This window comes from Ctenopharyngodon idella, chromosome 9, assembly GCF_019924925.1.
Source record: "Ctenopharyngodon idella isolate HZGC_01 chromosome 9, HZGC01, whole genome shotgun sequence".
Classification (NCBI taxonomy): domain Eukaryota; kingdom Metazoa; phylum Chordata; class Actinopteri; order Cypriniformes; family Xenocyprididae; genus Ctenopharyngodon; species Ctenopharyngodon idella.
This window is the reverse complement of record NC_067228.1, coordinates 1,336,496-1,360,286: the sequence shown is the minus strand read 5'-3', so window position 1 is coordinate 1,360,286 and position 23,791 is coordinate 1,336,496. Positions and strand designations below refer to the sequence as shown.

The window sequence follows — 23,791 nt, the reverse complement described above, 5'->3', positions numbered from 1 at the left end:
TTTAGTGCTCCTCATTTAACAGCAAAAATATGCTTTATTAAATTAAACTTTGAGTTTATATTGATCACAGAAGTGTATATATATTATGTATATATGTATGTATATACTGTATGTATGTATGTATGTATGTATATGTATGTATGTATATATGTATGTATATATGTGTCACGAATACGGCTCCCGCGGCTCCTCCTCCCGGCCGCCGGAGGGAGCCATCACCTGAGTTCTGAGTCACTTCCTTTTGGACTACGTTACCCATAGGCCCTCATTCCTGGGACTGATTGCACACACCCGCATTGCATCACACTCACACTATTTAAGACGCACACACGCATCCATGCACTGCGAAGTCTTGATTTGCCCCGGTGATCACTACTGAGCGTTTTCTTGTGGACTGTTACCTTGCTATCGATTGGACTGTTTATCATTTGTGAACCTCTGCCGCCTGCCTTGAACCTTGCCTGTTTCCTGGATTACGTTTGTTTGCCGCCTGCCCTGAACTCTGCCTGTTGTAAGTTTCTGTTTGTCTGCCGCCTGCCTCGACTCAAGCCTGTCCCTGTTACTGCTACTGTCTTGCCCTTGTCTGCCTTGTGCTTTGTTGTCACAATAAAGAAACTGCAAATGGATCCTCACGCTGTCAGCCCTTCATTACAATATGTATGTATATATGTATGAGGCACTGGCGCGATCACTTGTTTTTTTTTCCTTAAACAGCAGTAGGCTAACAATACTCCGTCTTTTATGGTCACAGATAAAACATCATCATTGGAAACTTTACAAATAAAAAAAAAAACATCTGTGACATCATTTCTATCAAGAATCCTTTTGGAATTGGATCGTGAGGTGCCTAAAGATTCCCACCCCTAGTTAAAATACATATTTTGGCTGTAATTTAACTAAGGTCTACTAAAATGTAATTCCACATTTTTTTCTCATATCGCAATATAATATCGATATGTCTGGACATTGGGAAATTTGGGAATTTTAGCTCATATCGCCCACCACTAGTTGGCGCTAAACTCTGCAGGACAGTTGCACCCTACATGGCCCAGTTTGGACACCCCTGGTCTAAACTGTCTGGTGCGTTCAATATAAATGCACTAAGCGTGTACACTGACAGCTTATCAACTTTAGAGGGAAAAACTGATATAGCAGCCACATACACATAAGGGCGTACATCCAGACGCTCTTGTAGAAAAGAGAAAATGACTAAAATCGGGCAGCTGACAAGGTTGTGGCACTTTGAGCTGCACCAAATCTTGAAGACTTTCCATGTATGAGCACAGAGACATCTAGTAGATGAAGCTCTCACTTTGGAAGAAGTTCTCCGCACTTTCTGTGACAGTGTTGCTGAGAGGCAGAAGTGAGCAGCAACGGCTTCCTCAACTGGGGTAATCTTGGACTCTTGAAGAGATCCAGGCAAACCCCAGTATTGAGAAGTGGTGAACTCAAGATGTGGGCACGAGCCGAATACTAGACATGCCACATCTTGTTAACTTCATCGTGCACCTCCAGGAAGAATGGGGTGGGCCCCTTGACAGCAACCAAGCTGGACAAACCATTCATCGAGCCTACTGAACTCGCTCAGCAGGAGGAGCCCATTCCAAGTTGAACTCTTGGGCTGCTTTGGAAAAATGGTGCGCAAAAGCTCGTTGTCAATGTGGCCAGAGGAATTGCCAATTGGAAGCAGAGTCCTCAAGATGGATGACCAACCAATCCTGACATTCCGCCACCACTGTTGGCATGGCATTGTCACACTTCTCTTTCTGGCCATGAATGAGACAAGGTCACAAGCTTGTGATGGGGATTGGAAACCTGACTAAGCAAAGGCCACTGGAAAGGACCTGTCAGGGAAGCGTGAGGAACTCTACCATTGAGCCGGTGATGGCTCATCTATTGAAGCAGTGGGGGAAGAGGTGGCTGGAAAGAGGCCGATTGAGGGCTATCTGAGTCCACACGCTCATAGAGTCACAATGAGAGCAGTTGGGCTCCTCAGTGGCTGTTTCTATGTGCATGGGACCCAGGCAAACAACACACATATCGTGGTCATCTGGGGACTCTATGGGTCCCATGCAGGTGATACAAAGCTTGAAGCTTATCCTGGCTTAACCTTATTCCACTCAAGGGAATCCTTCTTGGAGTAGTCTACTTTTTGCAAAGACTCAATAGCAAACGAGAGGCACACTTGAGTGACATTGGCCATTGCAGGGCAACAGCATTAAGCCAATCAGGATTCAGTATTCTCAAGAGGAAGGTATTTCCCCATAGTATTTATCCAGGGGGCACTCAATGTCGTACATGTAATAAAACTTGTAAGAAAGACTTTTGAACCTCAGAGTAAGAAAACATTATTAATAGGGGGAAGCAAATAAGTGAGATCTGCATGTCTTATCTGAACAATAAAGCCTCAACAAAACTTCAAACTTACAGATGTCTGATCTGAACACCATTATCCAGCGCTGACTGAACGATAACACTCAAAAGACAAACAAGGTATTTTATGTGTGTTTAAGGCCCCCAATCAAATATGAAAGATTAAATTGTTCTCAAATCATCTTTTAGGGTGGTTATGAGACACAGATAAAAGAAAATCAAAATTACCAGTTGCTTCTGCTCAGTTCAGATCAACTCCATGCAGCTTTGATAAACTGACAGACACTAGAAGATCCTTTAAAGTACAACGTGTTGCTTAAAACATCAAACTGATATCAGCTCAGTCAATAAACGCTAATATCAGCACTGACCCAGACAGCAACATAGTGTGGCCCAGATCCGACCCACATCTGGAATATGTGGACTATACACACAAGAGCAAAGTGGGCTTTTAAGTCATCTTAACCTAGTTATTCCAATGGCAAATATTTTCATAACAACATGAGCCAACTGGAATGAAGAAAGTGAGCAACATGACTGATATTTAAAATGGTGCGCAAGTGCTGCTTTCTTTACAGTTTGGTTAACAGCTCTTCACCATGAAGAAAAGTGGTTTAATCACAGTGCAGCACAGCTAGAGCACCATATTACTTACATAAAGTTAGCATTCCTGCAGGGGGCGCTCGATATAATAAACGTAATAAAACATGGAGAGACTCTTGAAACTCTGAGAAAGCTTTATTGATAAAGACAAGCAAATACATATAGACAACAGAGTAGTGAAGCGAGATCTGTGTTAGAGTTTAAATATAAACAATAAAGCCTTTTGAAATGGATTTTTAAAAATACATCACTGAAAGAGAGAGCACAAGCTTAAACAATCATCAGTATTTATTATGAAAAAACACTAGAAGAACAAATAACATTTCAAGAACCTTTAAAGTTCAGCGTTTTGCTTTAGATTTCAATACTTCCTGAAAAAGATGAACACATAAAGCCACAAATAAGTAAATCTCATAAGTTATATATTTCAAGTCAGTTTGTGAGAAATGACACCATCAATGAGGTACATGATGTGTGAATATGTGCTTGATGTTGTTCAGCTCTTCTGGATCTGAAACCAGAAGAATGACAGTAGCCACGCCCACCAGAGCAGAGAGGACCAATCGGATCACAGCTTCAGCAGGACCACAACAGTGGACGGAGTCTGAGGAATAAAAACATCAATCTAAGATCAGCTCAGACAATAAACACTAATATCAAGAATATCTGAAGGACAGGAGAAATGATCTCTACTCACCATAGACAGAAGCTCTGAAAGTTTTTAATAAAGGTTTTGCTCTCGTTATCAGTAGCACATAATCTCCAGTATGTTCAGTTGTGATGTTTGTGATGGTCAGAGATCCAGTTTGATTGTCCAGCTTCAGTCTGTCTCTGAATCTCCCATCAAGAACATCATCATATAAAGTGAATCTGTCGGCCGTTACATTGATTTCAGCTATTAAAGTGTTTCCAAACCTCCACTGAATCACATCAACATCCTTCATTTCATTAAGATCAGAGTTTAAAGTGACTGAATCTCCCTCCTTCAGTGATATTTTAACTGTATCACCACAAAAAAAAAAAAAAAAAAAAAAAAAAAAAAACGAAACAGTGCACAGATTAATATTTATAAATAACTTTAAGATTTTTATGAAAGTAAATTCTCTGAAATTTATTCTTATAAAACAACAGAAAAAAAAAAAGTTTTTGTGGGTTAAAATTTTAACTGCTGATAAAAAATAAAACAAGTGAAACAAATATTAAAAATCACCAAAGACAAGGAGAATAAAACTCTTCTTCACACTGTTGATCTGCAGTTTATAATCTCCAGCATGTTCAGTTGTGATGTCTGTGATGGTCAGAGATCCAGTTTGTTTGTCCAGCTTCAGTCTGTCTCTGAATCTCCCATCAAGAACATCATCATATACAGTGATTCTGTCGACCCGTTTATTGATTTCAGCTATTAAAGTGTTTCCAAACCTCCACTGAATCACATCATCATCCATTATTTCAATAAGATCAGAGTTTCCTCCCACACTGTACTGTAACACCAAACACACCTGAAGAACAGAGTTTTCACAGATTAAAGCTTTAAAATCACTTGATGTTGATCTGATGAAGCTTCACTAAAATACCTCTAATCATTTAAGTGTGAAGTGAATAATATTCTGCAGCAGTACAAAGACTGAAAATGATACATTAAAAGAGAAATAAACTCATATAGAACAATAACTAATTAAAAAGAAACTTTTACTTTAATGTTTAACGTCACACTAAAACTAATGCGGTTGAGTATCTGAGCTTCATATTTAAATTATTTTATTTAATCAATCCCTAATAAATGGTAGTAGACCTGAATTCACACTTGATCTGACAGTAAAATCACAGTTATTTACCAGTAATTTATTACATGGTACCAGAACAGAAACAACTAAAGCCATAAAAACATGTTTAAAACTCACCAGTGAGACGCCAGAAACACAAACAGAGCAAAACTAATTTGAGAAACATTTTCTTCAATGCTTTCAGTCCATAAATATGAAAAGAAACTCTTCAAAACTTCTTCAGTAATAAAATAACAGATGCGCTGATGTGAAGCTGCTCTGTAGTAAAATGATATGAAACTCCTCCAACATCTAAAATAACCACACATCTATAAGTGGTAATCCATATTGACCATCTAGCTCTTTTTTTTTAGCTGGTTAATTAAAGCTCTGAACATTGTCACGAAGAGCTCCAGTAGACCTCAACTTCCAGTAGATCAATGACATAATTTTCAACAGAAATAAACTGACCCAATACATGTTAAAAATGTCTTAAAGCAACAGTTCCTGTGAGTGTTTGGCTCTGCTCTCTCCTCTAACTGTCTTCAAATGTCTCATTTGTTTCTCCTCTCAGACTGATTTCAGAGTTTCTCTAATAGAGTATACATCAGAGATGACGTGTTTTTGTAGGCCAACCCGGAAGTTAGCGGCGCACGGGTTACCTCGATCAAAAGCCTATGCATTTCTCCCATACACTTTTGGAAAATCGCAAAAAATAAGCTCTGTGTTTAACAAAGGGTTATGACACTTACACGTGTTGTCTATCAAGATAATCTTTACAAGTTAACACAACATTTATACATTTTGAAGCCTAAATAAAGTCGTCAGATATAAAAAGCTAACAGTAGGCTATAAACGGACTACAGCACACCATGGTCGTGTCACGTCACCACCACCAAGCTTCCTCAAACTTTATTTAAAAAACAACTTTATTTAAAAAAACATGCTCGCTGATTATGATCTGTGCTGTGTATGAATACTTATCCACTTTTTCATGAGAAATTCTGTCCATTCGTTTTATCCAAAAATGTTAGAAAATAATTTTATGTGTGCCTCTCTGAGATATTTTGTTAATAATGTTTTATTTGTTTATTATTTTGTTAGTTTATATAAACCTTAATATTATTTTCTTTGTGTTTAAAAATTCTTATGCTCGATCATTGTGCCCCAAATAAACCTTAAAGATTATCTTTCACTGTATTATGTTTGATTGTATACTGTGTATACTGTATACTGTGTTTGCATACCATTGCATCCTATTTGGCACCTAAACTCTGGAACAATCTTCCTAGCATTGTTCGGGAAGCAGACACACTCTGTCAGTTTAAATCTAGACTAAAAACGCATCTCTTTAACCTGGCATACACGTAATACATTACCAATTTATATTTTCAAATCCGTTAAAGGATTATTAGGCTGCATAAATTAGGTCAGCCGGAACCGGGAACACTTCCTATAACACCTGATGTACTCGTTACATCAGAAGAAGAATGGCATCTACGCTAATATTAGTCTTTCTGTTTATCCCGAGGTTCACCGTAGTCAACCGGATCCGGGCCGTATCCAGGTGAGACCAAGGACCTCCACCTTGACACGACCACAACGCAGCCCTGACGTATCAGCAGAGATTGAGTCAACTAGATCATCCCCTGTGAAGGCCTCATCGACATGACCGCCACGACACAGTTCCTCAACAACCATCCATACCGGCGTGATGAATACGATCCTCAATTGGATGGAACTGAAATAAATACTTTTAATGTTGCGATCCTATTGGACTTATGATAGCAACCTGAATTGTAACAAAGCACTGTTGGCCAGAGGAGAACTGGCACCCCGACTAAGCCTGGTTTCTCCCAAGGTTTTTTTCTCCATTTTAAAACAAATTTGCCACTTGTCTGCCACCTGATGTCACCTGATGGAGTTTGGGTTCCTTGCCGCTGTCGCCTTTGGCTTGCTTAGTTGGGGACACTTGACATTTGACTTGACATTTGATATTCAACAGTGCTTTGATCTGCCTGCATTGACACTATTCTTTAAGAGCTGCTGTGCAGCCAAATAATGTACCAGTTATCAATGTAAAGCTGCTTTGACACAATCTACATTGTAAAAAGCGCTATATAAATAAAGGTGACTTGACTTGACTTGACTTGACATTTGCCAAGGAAAAAAACACCATCTCAGAAGCACTAGCTATGGCCATATCAATTTCAAGTAACAGGTAAAACGTCTAAGAACGTGAGACTGAAACACGGGCTAGTGAGTGTGATTTCCTGTTTGTCATGATGACGTCTAAAGTCCCCGCCAGAGTAAGTAGTCCCTTTTAGCAATTTGTTAGCAACCGCCGTTTTTAAAACACAATAAAGGTGTAAAAAAAAATCACAAGCGGGTTATAACTGGTGTTTTATGTCATAGATCAAAACGTGAAAATATTTAGAGGCTTTGTTAACCACAGACCTTATTTCAGGCGATTCAGCAAAAACCCATTCAAAAAACCCATAGACTTTAGGGTGATGGAACCGGAAGTCCTAAAATGCTGTTCCGAGTGAAATCGCATTAGTTCTTGCAGCTATGAATATGCAATACTCAAATCCACTACAGCTGATAAAGTTTCTGTAAGCTTGGAGGAAGTTTTCAGTCATCATGTCTGACCCTTACCATCAGATCAGACTGTGGCCTGCAGTTCACGTCCGCTCAGTTTCAACAGTTCTGTGAGGCAAATGTCATTCTACATGTGAAGACAACACCAAAACGGGCAAAGGTAAATGCTAAAGTGATGCATCCATTTTAAAATACTTTCCAACAGGAAAATCAGGGAGAAGCTGCCAGATTTTACCATACCGTTCAATGACCAGGAGACAAAAGATCACAATGCTGAGCAAAAGACAGAGCAAAACTTTACTCTGATCAGAGGTTTAACTCTTTCAAAATCTGTGTTTACAATATAAAAGTAACGCAAGGTTTGTGAAGGAACCCTTTATCATTCAGGATCACAATAAACTCATTAAAGATCACTTAGAGGAAATATAAATGAGAAAACAAATCAGATTATATTTGAAACAGTAATAGATTATAAAGGCAGATGCAGTTGTTGTGGTCAGAAACAGAAGCACAGAGAGTTTGATCATTGTTGAGCTGAAACACGTGTACGTCACCGCCGTCATCTCAGATTCCTGTCAGACACACAAACACAAGAGAAGAAAATTAACTTGATGTTACAAAAGCCTGAAAAATAACACAAGACAGAAATTCATCATGAGGATTGATAATGCACTGGACCTGAGCATCATTATAATAGTCGAATGAGCAGATTGAGTATAATGGGATATAAATCAGTGAGTATTATGACAGAGACCAGATTAATAAATACACAAATTTAGCATGATTACACTGTCAGAGGAAAAACAAAAATGACCAAATGAAAGACTAATTAAACACAACACGTGAAAAGAAAGTGCATCAATAATGACAGTGTAATTGTGATTCACCAGAGACAGTAACACTGAATCTGTATCTGAGTCTGTGATGGTCAGAGATCCAGTTTGATGATCCAGTTTCAGTCTGTCTCTGAATCTCCCATCAAGAACATCATAATCTCGCTGAGCTCTCTATTGAGTGAAGCTATGAGTGATTTGTTCAGTACAAACCTCCACAATATCAGATCATCTGTCTGTATTTCAGTAAGATCAGAGTTTAGAGTGATTGAATCTCCCTCCATCACTGACACTGACTTCACTTCATCTGAATCAGCAAACACTCATGAAGAACAAACAGAACAAGCTTCTCTAGTTCAACTTTTTTTTTCAAACACTTTTCTAAATATTATTCAACATGTGAATCATTGATGTAACATCGTCCATCACAGTATTTCTTGTCTGTAACTTCTCTAAGCGTTTCTGTATTTTCCTGAGCTTGAAAACATGAGAGAATAGAGATAAATGAGGATGAATGAAGATATTCAAGCAGACGAGGAAGAAACATCAAGAGGAACCTAATCTGATCAAAAGCATGTGAAGGAAAATTTATATAATCACAGCTAAAATTCCTTTTCCTTACAGGTTTAACCACCACTCGTGGGAATTGAGTTAATGAGATACTTAAGTGATTAATTGAGTGATGATTGTGTGATTATTGAAGACACCTGATGATAACGAGCAGAATCACTGAAGGAAAGAGAAACACCAGAACTACAACTGACTTCCAGCCTTAAAACCAACTAAAAAAACATTAAATTTCTCTTATTACAAACCAGACTGACTTTATTTCTGTCATTCGTCTACAGTTCTTTTTGAAAATTAACAGAAGATTAGGTGTAGTATGTTTTGTTTAAAACGTTTAGTCGCTATTATGGTGATCAGTGTTTCCAGTTTTCTGGTTTTAAAGTAAATCCCAGCAAACATGCAAATGTGGGGGTGAACCGGGTGAACTATCCCTTTAATGTGCATGATTCAGTAATACATAATGTCTATGTGGTTTGCTTCAGAAAAGGTACAAAAATAATTTAATAACAAAAAAAAAAAAATAAAAAAAATATTATTTTAGGGGTAAAGGAAAAATGACCTTAATAATATTGTAAACATTTAGAAATAATGGTTAAAATAATATAATGTTTTATATATAGTGTAGTGATAAAATAGTTAAAATAGGGTTAGTATTCCTGCAGGGGGCGCTCGACATAATAAATGTAATAAAACATGGAGAGACTCTTAACTTCAGAGTGAAAAAACTTTATTGATAAAGGCAAGAAAATGCAAATGACAAATGAACAGCAGTAGTAAAGTGAGATCTGTGTGTTTTATCTGAGAGAAATGTCGTGTTTAATCAGTAAAAGAGCTTCAGTATTAGAGACGTCTGATCTGAACAAAAACACTACAAGACGTGAAACTTTAAGTGTGATTGGAAGACATTTTTAAAGTCCCCAATTAAATATAAATGACTAGATTGTTAAAACAAACAAACAAAAAAAAAAAACCAGTATTTACAATGACAAACACTTTGAGCACTAATGAGTTAATGAGCAAAAATCTGTTTGTTTGTTCTCAAATTACATTCTAGGGTGGAAATTAGCCAGCTAAAATAAACATACAGTAAACACCAGCATATAAAGCCATTACAAATATATTAAGATTAATAAATGACAAAAAATAGTATGAGAAATGACACCATTAGGTTTCTGATGTGTGAATATGTGCTTGATGTTGTTCAGCTCTTCTGGATCTGATGTCATAAACCAGAAGAATGACAGTAGCCACGCCCACCAGAGCAGAGAGGACCAATCGGATCACAGCTTCAGTAGGACCACAACAGTGAACGGATTCTGAGGAATAAAAACATCAAACTGAGATCAGCTCAGTCAATAAACACTAATATCAGCACTGCCATCAACTAATATCAGCACTGCCGTACCTGAACATGCGTGACAGAGGTTAGTGATGTTGAGATGTTGAGTCTGGTTGCTGATGGGATTGTTGATCACACAGCTGTAGGTGTTTTCATCCTGATATTCCACCTCCAGAGGTAGAGAGAGACTGCTGAGATTACACGCGCTGATGCTGGACAATAACCTGTCTCCTTTGTACCAGGAGAGAGTCACAAGACTCACATTCACAGCTGAACACACCAATGAACATGATGATGATGATGATGATGAAGAACATTCTCTGCTGATGACAGGAACAGGCAGACGAGCTGAAAAACGTGACAGAAAAAAAATAAATAAGAACAAATCTAATCAACAGTGTGTTGAGTCAGTGTTTATGTGATCTATCATCTCAAACATTAAATGATTCAATATTTAATAAAAATGTAAATAGTTGGAACAAAAGGATAGAACAAATGATCTCTACTCACCATAGACAGAAACTCTGAATGCTTTTAATGATAATCTGTCTGAAACCCTCATCTGTAGTTTATAAACTCCAGTATGTTCAGTTCTGGTGTCTGTGATGGTCAGAGATCCAGTTTGTTTGTCCAGCTTCAGTCTGTCTCTGAATCTCCCATCAAAAACATCATCATATACAGCGATTCTGCCAAATCGTTTATTGATTACAGCTATTACAGTTTTCTCATTTTTAAACCTCCACCGAATCCAATCATAATGTTTCATTTCAGTAAGATCAGAGTTTAGAGTGACTGAATCTCCCTCCTTCACTGATATTTCATCTGTATCACCAAACAGAGAACAAACAGAAACAGAGTTTGTAGCAGAGAGAGATTTTAAATAACTTTATGATTGCTTTTAAAAGTAAATAATTTGATATATTTAAATTTCAATTAAATAATATAAACAAAAACAGACAGAAAAGAAGCAAAATGTTGTTTGGATTAAAACATAAAATGGTGAAACAAATATTTAACTCACTAAAGACAACAAGAAAGAACTCAGTGGTCCAAAACTTGGTCTTTCGTTCATAAAGTCCAGTATGTTCATCTGTGGTGTTTGTGATGGTCAGAGATCCAGTTTGATTGTCCAGCTTCAGTCTGTCTCTGAATCTCCCACCAAGAACATCATCATATACAGCGATTCTGTCAAACTCTTTATTGATTTGAGCTATTATAGTGTTTTCAAACCTCCACTGAATCCAATCATAACGTTTCATTTCAGTAAGATCAGAGTTTAGAGTGACTGAATCTCCCTTCAACACAAACACTGGCGTCATTGATACTGAAGAAACAGAAGAAACACAAACAGATTAATACTGAGATATCACTTCACAATGTTTTACTACATCAAATAGTTTAAAATTTAAATTTTGCCATTAAAAAACAGGTTAAACAATTTTTTTTAACCTCACCAGGCATATTGACATGGAAATTTTCCTTTCTCACACCGTTGATCTCTAGTGTATAATCTCCAAGATTTTCAGTTGTGATGTCTGTGATGGTCAGAGATCCAGTTTGTTTGTCCAGCTTCAGTCTGTCTCTGAATCTCCCATCAAGAACATCATCATATACAGCGATTCTGTCGGCCGTTACATTGATTTCAGCTATTAAAGTGTTTTCCTTTCCAAACCTCCACTGAATCACATTATCATCCATCATAATAAAATAAGAGTTTAGAGTGACTGCATCTCCCTCCTTCAATGTCCCACCCTGCAACAGCAATCCTGCAAAAACAAAAAAGTGATTCTGTCGACCCATTTATTGATTTCGGCTATTAAAATGTGTTTTCATTTCCAAACCTCCACTGAATCATATCATCTATCATTTCAGTAAGTTCAGAGTTTAGAGTGACTGAATCTCACTTCAACACAAACACTGACTTCACCAAACACATCTGAAGAACAGTTTTCACAGATTAAAGCTTTAAAATCACTTGATGTTCGTTTGCTGAAGCTTCACTAAAACACTTCTAATCATTTAAATGTGAAGTGAATAATATTCTGCAGCAGTACAAAGGCAAAAAAGGAAAAAAAGGTTTTTCCTTTTTTGTTTAAAATGTTCACAAACTTGCTTACCATGTCGTCAACAATCTGATACTCCGATTCTCAAATATGTGTGAGTCTGTTTTGGCGTTTTAAAATCTTTTTAAATGATCTTTATCTTGATCTATAATGCGAGATGGGCGCCACCATCTTAGTTTGCGCCGCAGTTCGCAGAATCCTGTCAGTCGGATTTAATGAAATACGTGCCAAGTAAGTGGCTGGTGAACTGAAGAATAATAGAATAAACTTTATAGTTCCCTTTCAATACTTCACTCATACTGCGTATGGGGAAAAAATCATTTTTCCTCGACACTGAAGCCTTTTTCAATAATGCGGTGTAACTGCACGGCCATTGGTTCAATCTGGGAAACTTTTTGAACCAATTTCGCCGTCCACATTTGTCAGATTCTTTATCTTGGACATTCCGGTGTTGCACGCTCAGGTCCTTTCAGCTTGATTTGACGGCCTCTACGTAGCCCGTCGGTCATGCTTGTTATCTTATGGGAGCCAGCTCCCTTTTAGCATGTGTAACATGAGGGTACGACGGCTTTTGCCTCCCTATTTATCCCCTGGGCCCCTCCGGTGCCCAAGATAGGTTCAGTCGTTCCCTCCCATGGCATGGCGTGATTATATTCATTCCCCATACGCAGTATGAGTGAAGTATCGTACGTAACCTCGGTTCCCTGAGATATGGAACGAATACTGCGTATGCTGCTGTGCCATGGAGCTGTATGACTCAGTGTCGTCGCTTTAGTCAATTGACCTGAAATCCTATGGCAAAATGCTCGCTTATATAGCCAGATGCCCCGTCCATTTTGGCAGGCTTTGGCGCGCTGCATCGCCATAAGCTCACGCAGCTCCACCACGCCGTCATTGGTTCAAAAAGTTTTCCAGTTTGAACCAATGGCCGTGCAGTTATACTGCGTTATTGAAAAAGGCTTCAGTGTCGAGGAAAAAGGAATTTTCCCCCATACGCAATACTAGTTCCGTTTCTCAGGGAACCGAGGTTACGTATGTAACCGAGTATGTTACTTAGGCCCACTATGTGTGTCTGATATGAATAAACGTTGTCAAATTATATTTGAATGGATTGTTATTGTGGTAACACTTTAGAATACTGATCCTTCATTAATGAATAACTACACTGGAACAAATGATTAATGTATTATTAATACTCTAGTTATTACTATTAACTAGCAATAAACTCTGATTAATGAATTAGTAAGTAATAGTGCTCAATTAAAGGTGGTAGTTCACTATTAGCTAATCAGTAACTACTATTTTTTCATACCTCCTAGAGAACTACTAAGAACTACTATATACAGGTTCATAATTAATGTGAATAATGCATAATGTATAATTAATTCTGAAGTGAAGATCATGGTAACCCACTAGTAATGACTGAAGTATTACCAAATCCTTTAGAAGCAATTACTAATTATTTGGATCAGTATTCTAAAGTGACTACTGAAGTCAGGAAGGAATTACTGTACAAAACTGTACCAAAATGTACAAAAACCTCAAAAGTTTATAGTGACTTCAGTAGTTACTAGATAGTAATTCCTTCTGAAGGATTTGGTAATACTTCAGTCATTACTAGTGGGTTACCATGATCTTCACTTTAGAATTTATTATACATTATGTATCATTGATGTTAATTATGAACCTGTCTATAGTAGTTTTTAGTGGTTCTCTGGGAGGTATGAAACAAAAACAGTTACTGATTAGTTAATAGTGAACTACCACATTCGAATAAGCACTGTTACTTACTAATTGATTAATCAGAGTTTCTTGTTAGTTAATAGTAGTTACTAGAGTGTTAATAATGCATTACTCAGTTGTTCCGGTGTAGTTATTCATTAACGAAGGATCAGTATTCTAAAGTGTTACTGTTATTGCTGCTTCCACTCATGTCTGACATCAGTGTGTATTTTACAAACTCTGAATGTATTGTTTTACTGGTGCTTATATGTATTTAAATGCCTGAAACCTTAAAAAAAAAAAAATATATATATATATATATTATGTGGCTGAAAACACTGCATAGTTATGATATATGACAAGCGCTGAGCAGCCAAAGTGTGAAAGCACAGGCAGTTAAGGCAGGAACACACCAAGCCGACGGTCGGCCGTCGGGCAGTTTTTGTTCGTCAACCTAGTTTTCTCAGTCTGTTCCGCAACGTCGACTGAGGTTGGTCCTCGTTGGCTTTTTTTCGGCCGAATCAACATGTTGGCGTTGGAGCTCGTCCGTCTGTTGGGCCATCTGATCATTCTGATTGGCTGTTCAGCTACTGTCACCTGCTGGTACGGAAAGGCATTTCATCTTACGCAGGCGCAGAATGGATGTGCTACTTAGCCGTCAGCTGTCAAGCGTTGGTTTGGTGTGTCAGGTCAACTTTGGACCCAGACGCTGCCGACGTGAGCCAACCCCAGAGTCTGCTTTCGTCGCCACTAGTTCGTCGGCGTTGGTTTGGTGTGTTCCTGCCTTTATGTGACATTACTGAACATTCTAAATCCCATATGTGGGACTGTACCGCTCAAGAGGTTAAGTGTGTGCCAAATGATTGGATTATTTAATTTGGATTTTCCTTGCCTGGAACTGTTTAAACCTGTGGATTACATACAAACTTTACATGGAGGTTACTTGTTTGTACTTACTATATATTGGTATCAAAAGCTCAACGGATGGTATCCCACATTTTTAATGCTTGCATGCTTGCTTGCTTCACAATACCTACATAACTTCTGATGATTTGGCTGTGCAGCTCCACGATGTTAATACTGCCTTGCCTTGAACATGAGCTGGTATATGCAAAAGTTGGGGGCGTAAATAATAGTGATCCCGACTGTTACATGACAGTCGGTGTTATGTTGGGATTCGCCCTTTTTTCCGTGGTGTTTTTCATGCATGAGATTTACATATGAAGGAGGAAACAATGGTGTTTGAGGCTCACGGTATGTCATTTTCATGTACAGAACTTATTATTCAACTATGCCAAGGTAAATTCAATTTTCAATTCTATGGCACCTTTAAAAAGAGTTATAAACGCAATATATCCTGAAAAGGTACTCATGCTGACTGGCACACTGACAAAGTGCATGCACAGAAACCTGCCTTTCTCAGAAGGCGATCGCGAATTAGGGACATTCTCGATGTTAAAGTGTTATTAAGCACAATAAGTAGGGGTGGGTGATAAACAGGTAGACACAATTAACCGGTATAAATTTGTCAGCTGGTAGAGATTTTGGACTATCGTCTCTGTCGCGGTTAGGCTCACGCGAGGCTGCTATGCTGCGTGGTCACAAAAGCTTATCATTTGCGTGAGTTTTTAAGCATTGTGGTTTAAAAACAGGTGGTTTTAAACTGTTAAAGCGCAATTAGCAGCAAAAGACAACTTATTTTAGCATATGCGCACGCTCTCTGAGAGACGCGCGACATGAAGCCGCTGCTCAAAGAGCGCGTGAGGATTGAATTGAGTGCTTTTTGCTGCCTAATTGGACTCGAACGGTTAAATACACACACCTATGTGTCAAAGTGACCATTTATTTGCAAGTAAACAGAGCCATTTATGTCTTAAGTGAAGGTACAGTTGAGAAAGACAAGGCTCAAGTATAATAGATCTGTGCAGTCAGTCTTAAAGGGACAGCATCCAAATTTACCTGCTGTCATTATTAAAGGGGTGGTTCATTGTGATTTCACTTTTTTAACTTTAGTTAGTGTGTAATGTTGAGATATTGTCTTTTAAAGTTATGGCAGTTTAATGCCTACAATTACGACCGGTTTGGACTACAACAAGCCTCTTTCCGGGTTGGTGACATCACCAACCCTGCAATTAACATAAACCCTGCCCCCAGGAACACGCAACAAAGTTAGCGAGGCCATGCCGTGCAGTATTATGGAAGTGGAAGAGTTGTCTACACCGGACGCGTGCGGCGCGATGCGACGAGTCAAAAGATAATAGAACCCATTAAAATCAGTGATATTGTCTACACTGGATGTGGCGCTGAAGACAGCTTCCAGAATCACGAGTTCAATGCTGGATTTGCACCAAGGCTATTACTGAAAGATTACAGAGAGTTCCCACTTTAAAAGCAGAAGCTGCTGTTTATGGGCCAAAAACTTTTGTTTTATTGTTTGTCCATGTCTTTTAAATGTATAGTTTTGTTGCTATTTTTTGGTTGCATCAAGGGCGTAAACAAAGACTTCGATAGCCAGTTAGTTAAATTCTCCAACAAACGCCAACAAACGTCTATGTTCATAGACAAACAGTTGTTCATGCTATAAATTAAACAATACCTTTACAAAAATTCTACTACTCAGTCATGTATTCAGCTACAGTAAAGCTTTAATCAGGATAAAACCGTATATTGAAAGCTAACATAAACAGCAGTGACATTTACAAGTGACAGCATATCTAAACACTTTGACACATGTACAAAAGGAAATACTTACCATTCAGAAACATCCTTTAAAAGATGTGCTTGTAGAGGTTCTGCTTGACCCCCTTCATCATTACTGCTATCTGGGTCTGATTTGGGCTCAATATGATACAGCAATATTGATGCCATTTTTTACATTTCCACTGAAGCACGTGTAACAAATAATGGTAAGGGGCGTGGCGTTTCCGGACGCTTCAGCGAATCACAATACACTGGGCCAGCTAACCAATCTGAGCACATTGCGTATTTCAGAGGGAGTGGTATCATAGAACCAGGAAGTCAAACCAGCCGTTCAAATGACAATGGAGACAGTGGTGTAGAATAAAGGTAAAATATATGAAAAATATGGTGTGTTTTTTTTTAAAAACGAAGCATTAAGAAACTGTGCCGCATAAACACAATCAAGCCTAGAAATAAAACAGTGAACCACCCCTTTAATGCTAATCAAACAACAAAAAAGAGAGAAAATCTCGCTTTTGTAACTTAAATAAGAATAAATGTATGTTTAATTCACACAGTAAAGACTATGCATTGTTTTTTTCATACATTTGGTAACTTTATACATTTTATGTAATATTCCTAGTGCTTGAAGTTTTTCAGGTAGGTCTATTTCAATTTTGTCTTTGTTCTATTGTAGTTTTTCTTTACTCTTTCTTTATCACTGTTTACTGGTCTTCAGTAAGCTTGAGAGTTTTTTAAGTTAGTATTAATTTTTAAATGATATAGACAATGGTGATATGAATTATGAAATTTCATGAAAACCTTATTTAAAGCAAAAATAACTATATTGTGATATATATCGTTATCGTGATATAAAATTACTCATATTGTGATTTTGGTCATATATCACTAACAGCTAGCGAGAATTAGTTGCAATCTGGTCCCAACCGACATCAAACCAAACAAAAGACAACCTACGATGATTGAGAACTTGAAGCATTTCTCTGTTGAGGAAACCATAAGACAACATGAACACAATGATGAGACTTCATCATCTTTATTTCAGCGCGGTTGAGGCTGTGAGCGGAGAAATGGCTGCACGGTTTGGAGACTAACAATAAACCCTGGACTCTGCTGATGAGTGTTTTCTGGACAAAACCAAACTAAAATCACTGTTGGACCTGACAGTTATATGAATACACTGTTAATACCACTTGATAAAACTTGCTTTTGAGAAAGACTTGAGAAAAAAAATGCACAAATGAGTGGAAAGAACATGTACTGTGGAAGTTCGATTCAGTGAAATGTCGACGCTCTTAACTCTACTGACTAGTTTTACTATTTATTTTTTATTTTTTTAATTATATATGGATATACAGTATCTGTATGCACCCACTGTGGTTCTTTTCTGTGTCTTCAGTGGATTTTGTAAGTGTTGTTGTGCGCTATATAGCGATTGTTTTCAGGATTACTGTACATGTTGGGGGGATTTTCTTGTGTAAACACTGTATATAAATAAGTTTGTCACCTCTTGAGTTTGGATTTTTCTGTCAGTTTGCATTTGTCCACCCTTAGAATTGAATGAATTCCCCCCTTTCAGTACTGTCCTGTAACAGTGAATGTTAATCCTCTCTCATTTAACCAGTCATTTATTACATGGTACCAGAACAGAAGCAACTGAATCCATTAAAACATGTTTAAAACTCACCATCCAGACGCCAGAAACACGAACAGAATAAAACAATCCAAAACATCTTCAACGGTTTCAGTCCACAAATATGAAAAGACGAACTCTTCAAAACTGCTTCAGTAATACAATGATGCACTGATGTGAAGCTGCTCTGTAGTAACGTGTTGTGAAATTGCAACATCATCTAAAATAACCACACATTAATCATGTGACCATCTACCACTTTCTTTCTGATAATTCACTCTGAATGTTGTAACGTTTGAGCTTCACACACACACAAAAAAATAGCTCTTTGGCTGAACATGATTCAATCATGCACAGTGGTTCCACGTGACTGAAACAAGTAAAACCAAATATAATCAATCATGTACAACTAGAATCAATGGTGTTCATTTAACTTGAATGAATGGTTTTATTTTAACTTAAATAAATGGTTTTCATTTAAATTGACATTCAAATAATCATACAATTAATGCTTCCTGTTTAATCCTGTCATGTAACAAACTAAAACAAACTTTTCTTTACACATGTGATGTTCTGTGTTGGCAGTTCAGACGTGATACTGATTTCATCCAAAGCTCTACCATAACGGTTGCTTTATTATTAAAGCATACAAAAACACTTTATTTCAACATTTACTCTCCCAATTCAACCCCTTTGCAAAGCATGATGGGAAGTGAAAGTCCTGTTTGATTGGGTTACTTGATTTAAAAGTTATTTCAAAATGAAAACATCAAGTTAAGTCAAAGAGTAACTGTTTCAAATCAATTTAACATGAAGCAATCACATTTGAACCAGAAACCTGATAAAATGGTGTTAAATCTAAATAAATTGTTTAAATAAAGTGAACACCTTCAAAAAAATCGTTTTTTTTTTTTGTTTGTTTGTTTGTTTGAGGCCTCAAATTCTTATAGATCAAAAGTCTTGTTTTCAACAGAAATAAATGTGTCAAAAGTGTCTTAAAGAACAGTTTCATCTTGTCATGAGATCCTGTGAGTGTTTTGGCTCTGCTCTCTTCTGTCGTGTTCACACTTAAAAAATAAGGCAGATTGAATAAATGGTATGCGTATTTAGCATGCTGTCCAAGGAGAGGGCTACGAGCTCGGTATTTGGCCTTTTATTTTGGTAAAAAAAAGTTGTGTCGGCTCAATTGTGCTCGTTCTTGCAAAAGAAATGATATCTATGAAAAATTTCAGTCAGGATTTAGGCCTCATCATAGCACAGAAACGGCGCTTGTTAAAATTACAAATGACTTCTAGCTTCTGACCAAGGCTGTATCTCGTGTTACGTGATCTCACTGCTGCGTTCAACACTATAGACCATAAAAAATACTCTTACATTGGTATACAAGGACAGGCATTAATGTGGTTTAGATCGTACCTATCAGACCGTTGCAATTTTGTATATTTAAACAGGGAAAAATCTAAGATAACATCAATAAATTATGGAGTGCCACAAGGCTCTATGTTAGGTCCTCTGCTATTTTCAATATATATGCTGCCACTTGGTAATATTATAAGAAGACATGGAATTAGTTTCCACTGATGATACTCAGTTATATATTTCAACACGACCAGATGAAATCTCTAAATTATCCAAATTGACAGAGTGTGTTAAAGATATAAAACATTGGATGACCAGTAATTTTCTTCTGTTAAATTCAGATAAGACTGAAGTATTACTTATTGGACCAAAAACCTGTACACAGAATCTCTTAGACTACAATTTGCATTTAGAAGGATGTACTGTTACTCCATCCTCGACAGTTAAAGACCTGGGTGTTGTATTAGACAGCAACTTCTCCTTTGAAAATCATATTTCATATGTTACAAACACAGCCTATTTCCACCTCAGAAACATTGCTAAGATACGGAATATGTTATCTGTTTCTGATGCAGAGAAGTTAGTTCATGCATTCATGACGTCTAGACTAGATTACTGTAATGCATTACTAGCTGGTTGTCCTGCTTTCTCAATAAACAAGCTACAATTAGTACAAAATGCAGCTGCTAGAGTTCTTACCAGGTCAAGAAAATATGATCATATAACACCAATTTTATCATCTCTACACTGGTTACCTATTAAGTTCCATATCGATTATAAAGTATTGCTACTGACCTATAAGGCTCTAAATGGTTTAGCTCCCGTGTATTTATCGCCCTACAACCCATCACGCTCTTTAAGATCACAAAACTCTGGACTTCTGGTTGCACCTAGGATAGCTAAGTCCTCTAAAGGAGGGAGAGCGTTTTCACATTTGGCTCCTAAACTCTGGAATAGCCTTCCTGATAATGTTTGGGGCTCAGACTCGCTCACCCAGTTTAAATCTAGATTAAAGACACATCTCTTTAGCCAAGCGTTCACATAATGAATCTCATATCAGATCAATTGCACATGACTATCTTTGCTTAATGTTATGAACAGCAGCTACACAAATTATAATCAATTTGCTTTTCTGTTTTATCTTGGGACGCCCGTCCTGAGATGACTAGAGAGTACATCAGCTTCAGTTTGGATCCAGCCTCTTCAGACTTCAGATGATCACCACCCCTGAAGAGATGACCCCGACCTCTGCAAGGACGTCAGATGACACAAACCGGGGATCAACATGCACCATTCCAAATTTTGCTATATTTCCTAATCATTTTTAATCATTTTATGTGTCAGTAAATCAAACCAGTGACTAAATGCTCAACTTCACCTTGTTTCTCTTACTAGGATGAGAATTATATAGTTTAATCACTGTTTAAATAACATTAAGAAAGCGATCAAAGAACTCTATTCGATCCCTTTGCAATCGTTGGAGCTGTCAATCAAACAGCGCATGCTGGAGGGTAGGAAAAATGCCTTTTATTTCTAAATTATGATGTAAAAAGAATACTAAAATTATAAGTGCACCGCAGGAAAACAATAAAACAATGCAGTTCATGACCCCTTTATTGCTGTTGGCTGTTTGAACTTCACATTCATTTTACTTTGTACAAACAATCCCTAATGATGACGTTTTTAACTTTAAAACTCACCAACGAGACGGCACAAACACAAACAGAACAAAACAGTGTGAAACTTCTTCAACACTTTCAGGCCGCAAATATGAAAAGACAAACTCTTCAAAACTGCTTCAGTAATAAAATGACAGATGCGCTGATGTGAAGCTGCTGAAGTATTGTGAAACTCTACAATTAGTCACGTCATCTTTAACAGTTTTGATGTGTTTTACTGATTATTTCACATCATCTGAACCCACAGCATCCTGTAGATCTGATCGATAGTCTTATTTTCACTAGTGCTTCATTCGGACTAGAGAAGGTAAAAATGTCTTAAAGCCGTCATCTCTTGTCATGAAATCCTGAGAGTCTCTCTCCCTATAACCATCTTCAGTTTGTTCATTAATTATCAAATGTCTGAAACACGCCTGCAGAACAGAGTCAGTCACATATTAAAAATGTATAAAATCACTCAATGTCGGTTTGATGAAGCTCCACTTAAATTTGAAGTGAATAATATTCTGCAGCAGAACAGAGATGATAAAAAGAGAAATAGATCTATCTGTCTATCCATCTACAGTTGCAAGAAAAAGTATGTGAACCACTTGCAGAATCTGTGAAAATGTGGAAAATTTTAACAAAATAAGAGAGATCATACAAAATGCATGTTATTTTTTATTTAGTACTGTCCTGAGTGAGATATTTTACATAAAAGATGTTTGCATATAATCCATAAGACAAAAAAATAGCTGAATTTATTAAAATGACGCAGTTCAAAAGTTTGTGAACCATTGATTCTTAATACTGTGTGTGGTTACCTGATGATCTACGACTGTTTTTTTGTTTTGTGATGTTGTTCATGAGTCTCTTGTTTGTTCTGAGCAGTTAAACTGAGCTCTGTTCTTCAGAAAAATCCTCCAGGTCCCAAAAAATCTTCAGATTTCCAGCATCTTTTGCATATTTGAACCCTTTCCAGCAGTGACTGAATGATTTTGAGATCCATCTTTTCACACTGAGGACAACTGAGGGACTCAAACACAACTATTAAAAAAGGTTCAAACATTCACTGATGCTCCAGAAGGAAACACGACGCATTAAGAGTTGGGGGGTGAAAACTTTTGAACAGGATGAAGAGGTCCAAATTTTTCTTATTTCGCTTGAATATCATTTTTTTTTTTTCATTTAGTACTGCCCTTCGGAAGCAACAGAAGATACTTACATGTTTCCTGGAAGACAAATTAAATACAATTTACATTGATCTTCAAATTCTGAATGTTTTCACCCCCGACTCTTAATGCGTCGTGTTTCCTTCTGGAGCATCAGTGAATGTTTGAACCTTTTTTAATAGTTGTGTTTGAGTCCCTCAGTTGTCCTCAGTGTGAAAAGATGGATCTCAAAATCATTCAGTCACTGTTGTAAAGGGTTCAAATATGCAAAAAATGGTGGAAAACTGAAGAATCTGCAGGACCTGGAGGATTTTTCTGAAGAACAGAGCTCAGTTTAACTGCTCAGAACAAACAAGAGACTCATGAACAACCATCACAAAACATAAAAACAGTCGTAGATCATCCAGGTAACCACACACAGTGTTAAGAATCAATGGTTCACAAACTTATGAATGGGGTTATTTTAATAAATTCAGCTTTTTTTTTGTCTTATGGATTATATGTAAACATCTTTTATGTAAAATATCTTACTCAGGACAGTACGAAATAAAAAATAACATGCATTTTGTATGATCTCTCTTATTTTGTTAAAATTATTAACATTTTCACAGATTCTGCAAGTGGTTCACATACTTTTTCTTGCAACTGTATCTAGTTGAATCTCCCTCAACATGATTCAAGCTACATCTTAGATTCTGAAACACAACTGGACTGTGATATTTATCTGGTTAAGTGTGAATCTTCCTACAACATCAGTTAGTTTCCATTCGCACGTCCATCTGCTTTAACATCACCAAGATCAACAAGCTTCTGCTGATCTTACATTTTCAAATGAATTCCGGTCCTGAATGAAAACTAACAGAAGAGTGAACTATATCTGTATCTACTGTTATTAAGTCCTGTGAGCTGTCAATCATATTTGACTGTTGATGGATTCACTGTGTGGAGTGGAAGATTGTGAGCTTCTTATTAGCAGGAGAGAAATTGAAGAAATGCTTCAGCCACAAACTACTGACACGAGCATCAACCACAAACATTCAGCAGAAGCTGTTTATCCACCGACAGATCAATCCACACACACTGATGTTTGTACAGATAAAATAAAAGAGAAAAACCTCAAAACCCAGTAAATTACACTCATCATTTTTGCTTGTGTTGCTACAACAAAATTCATAAGTCAGAGTTAATGGAACATACAATATCCTGTGAATGTAAATGTTCATTTAGAGAAATTACCTGTGAGGTCAAAAAATGATGTCTTTTCTTCTGGAGAAACTGAGAAGTGTAGAGACCTGGATCAGTGTTTTTTTTTGAAGTTATGATGAGCTTATACAACAACTTTAATATTCTAACTGTGATGGTAAAAAGGATTGGAAAAAATACACAAAAAAAAATTAAAAATTTT

At 37.2% G+C, this 23,791-nt stretch overlaps 1 protein-coding gene and 1 long non-coding RNA gene across 4 annotated transcripts in view; both read right to left on the bottom strand.

Moving 5' to 3' along the window:
* Positions 1-18,402, bottom strand: part of LOC127519138 (uncharacterized) — a 38,857-nt gene extending 20,455 nt beyond the window's left edge. The window contains exons 1-6 of one of the 3 annotated variants that reach the window (XM_051906633.1): positions 18,252-18,401; positions 11,534-11,845; positions 11,101-11,403; positions 10,590-10,901; positions 10,146-10,427; positions 9,451-10,056 (exon numbers count right to left, since the gene is read on the bottom strand). In XM_051906633.1, the coding sequence (XP_051762593.1) occupies positions 9,905-10,056; positions 10,146-10,427; positions 10,590-10,901; positions 11,101-11,403; positions 11,534-11,845; positions 18,252-18,297 (1,407 nt within the window). In that variant the 5' untranslated portion in view covers positions 18,298-18,401 and the 3' untranslated portion in view covers positions 9,451-9,904. Of the gene's footprint in view, positions 1-9,450; positions 10,057-10,145; positions 10,428-10,589; positions 10,902-11,100; positions 11,404-11,533; positions 11,846-16,616; positions 17,057-18,251 lie in introns of those variants that run through there. The other 2 variants (XM_051906635.1, XM_051906634.1) reach the window with 2 other exon arrangements.
* LOC127519144 (uncharacterized) lies at positions 3,099-4,483 on the bottom strand. Its single transcript, XR_007931737.1, has 2 exons — positions 3,674-4,483; positions 3,099-3,580 (listed from the first exon to the last, which is right to left on the bottom strand). It is a non-coding gene; the product is annotated as an uncharacterized LOC127519144 (long non-coding RNA).
* Positions 18,403-23,791: the final 5,389 nt, after the last annotated feature.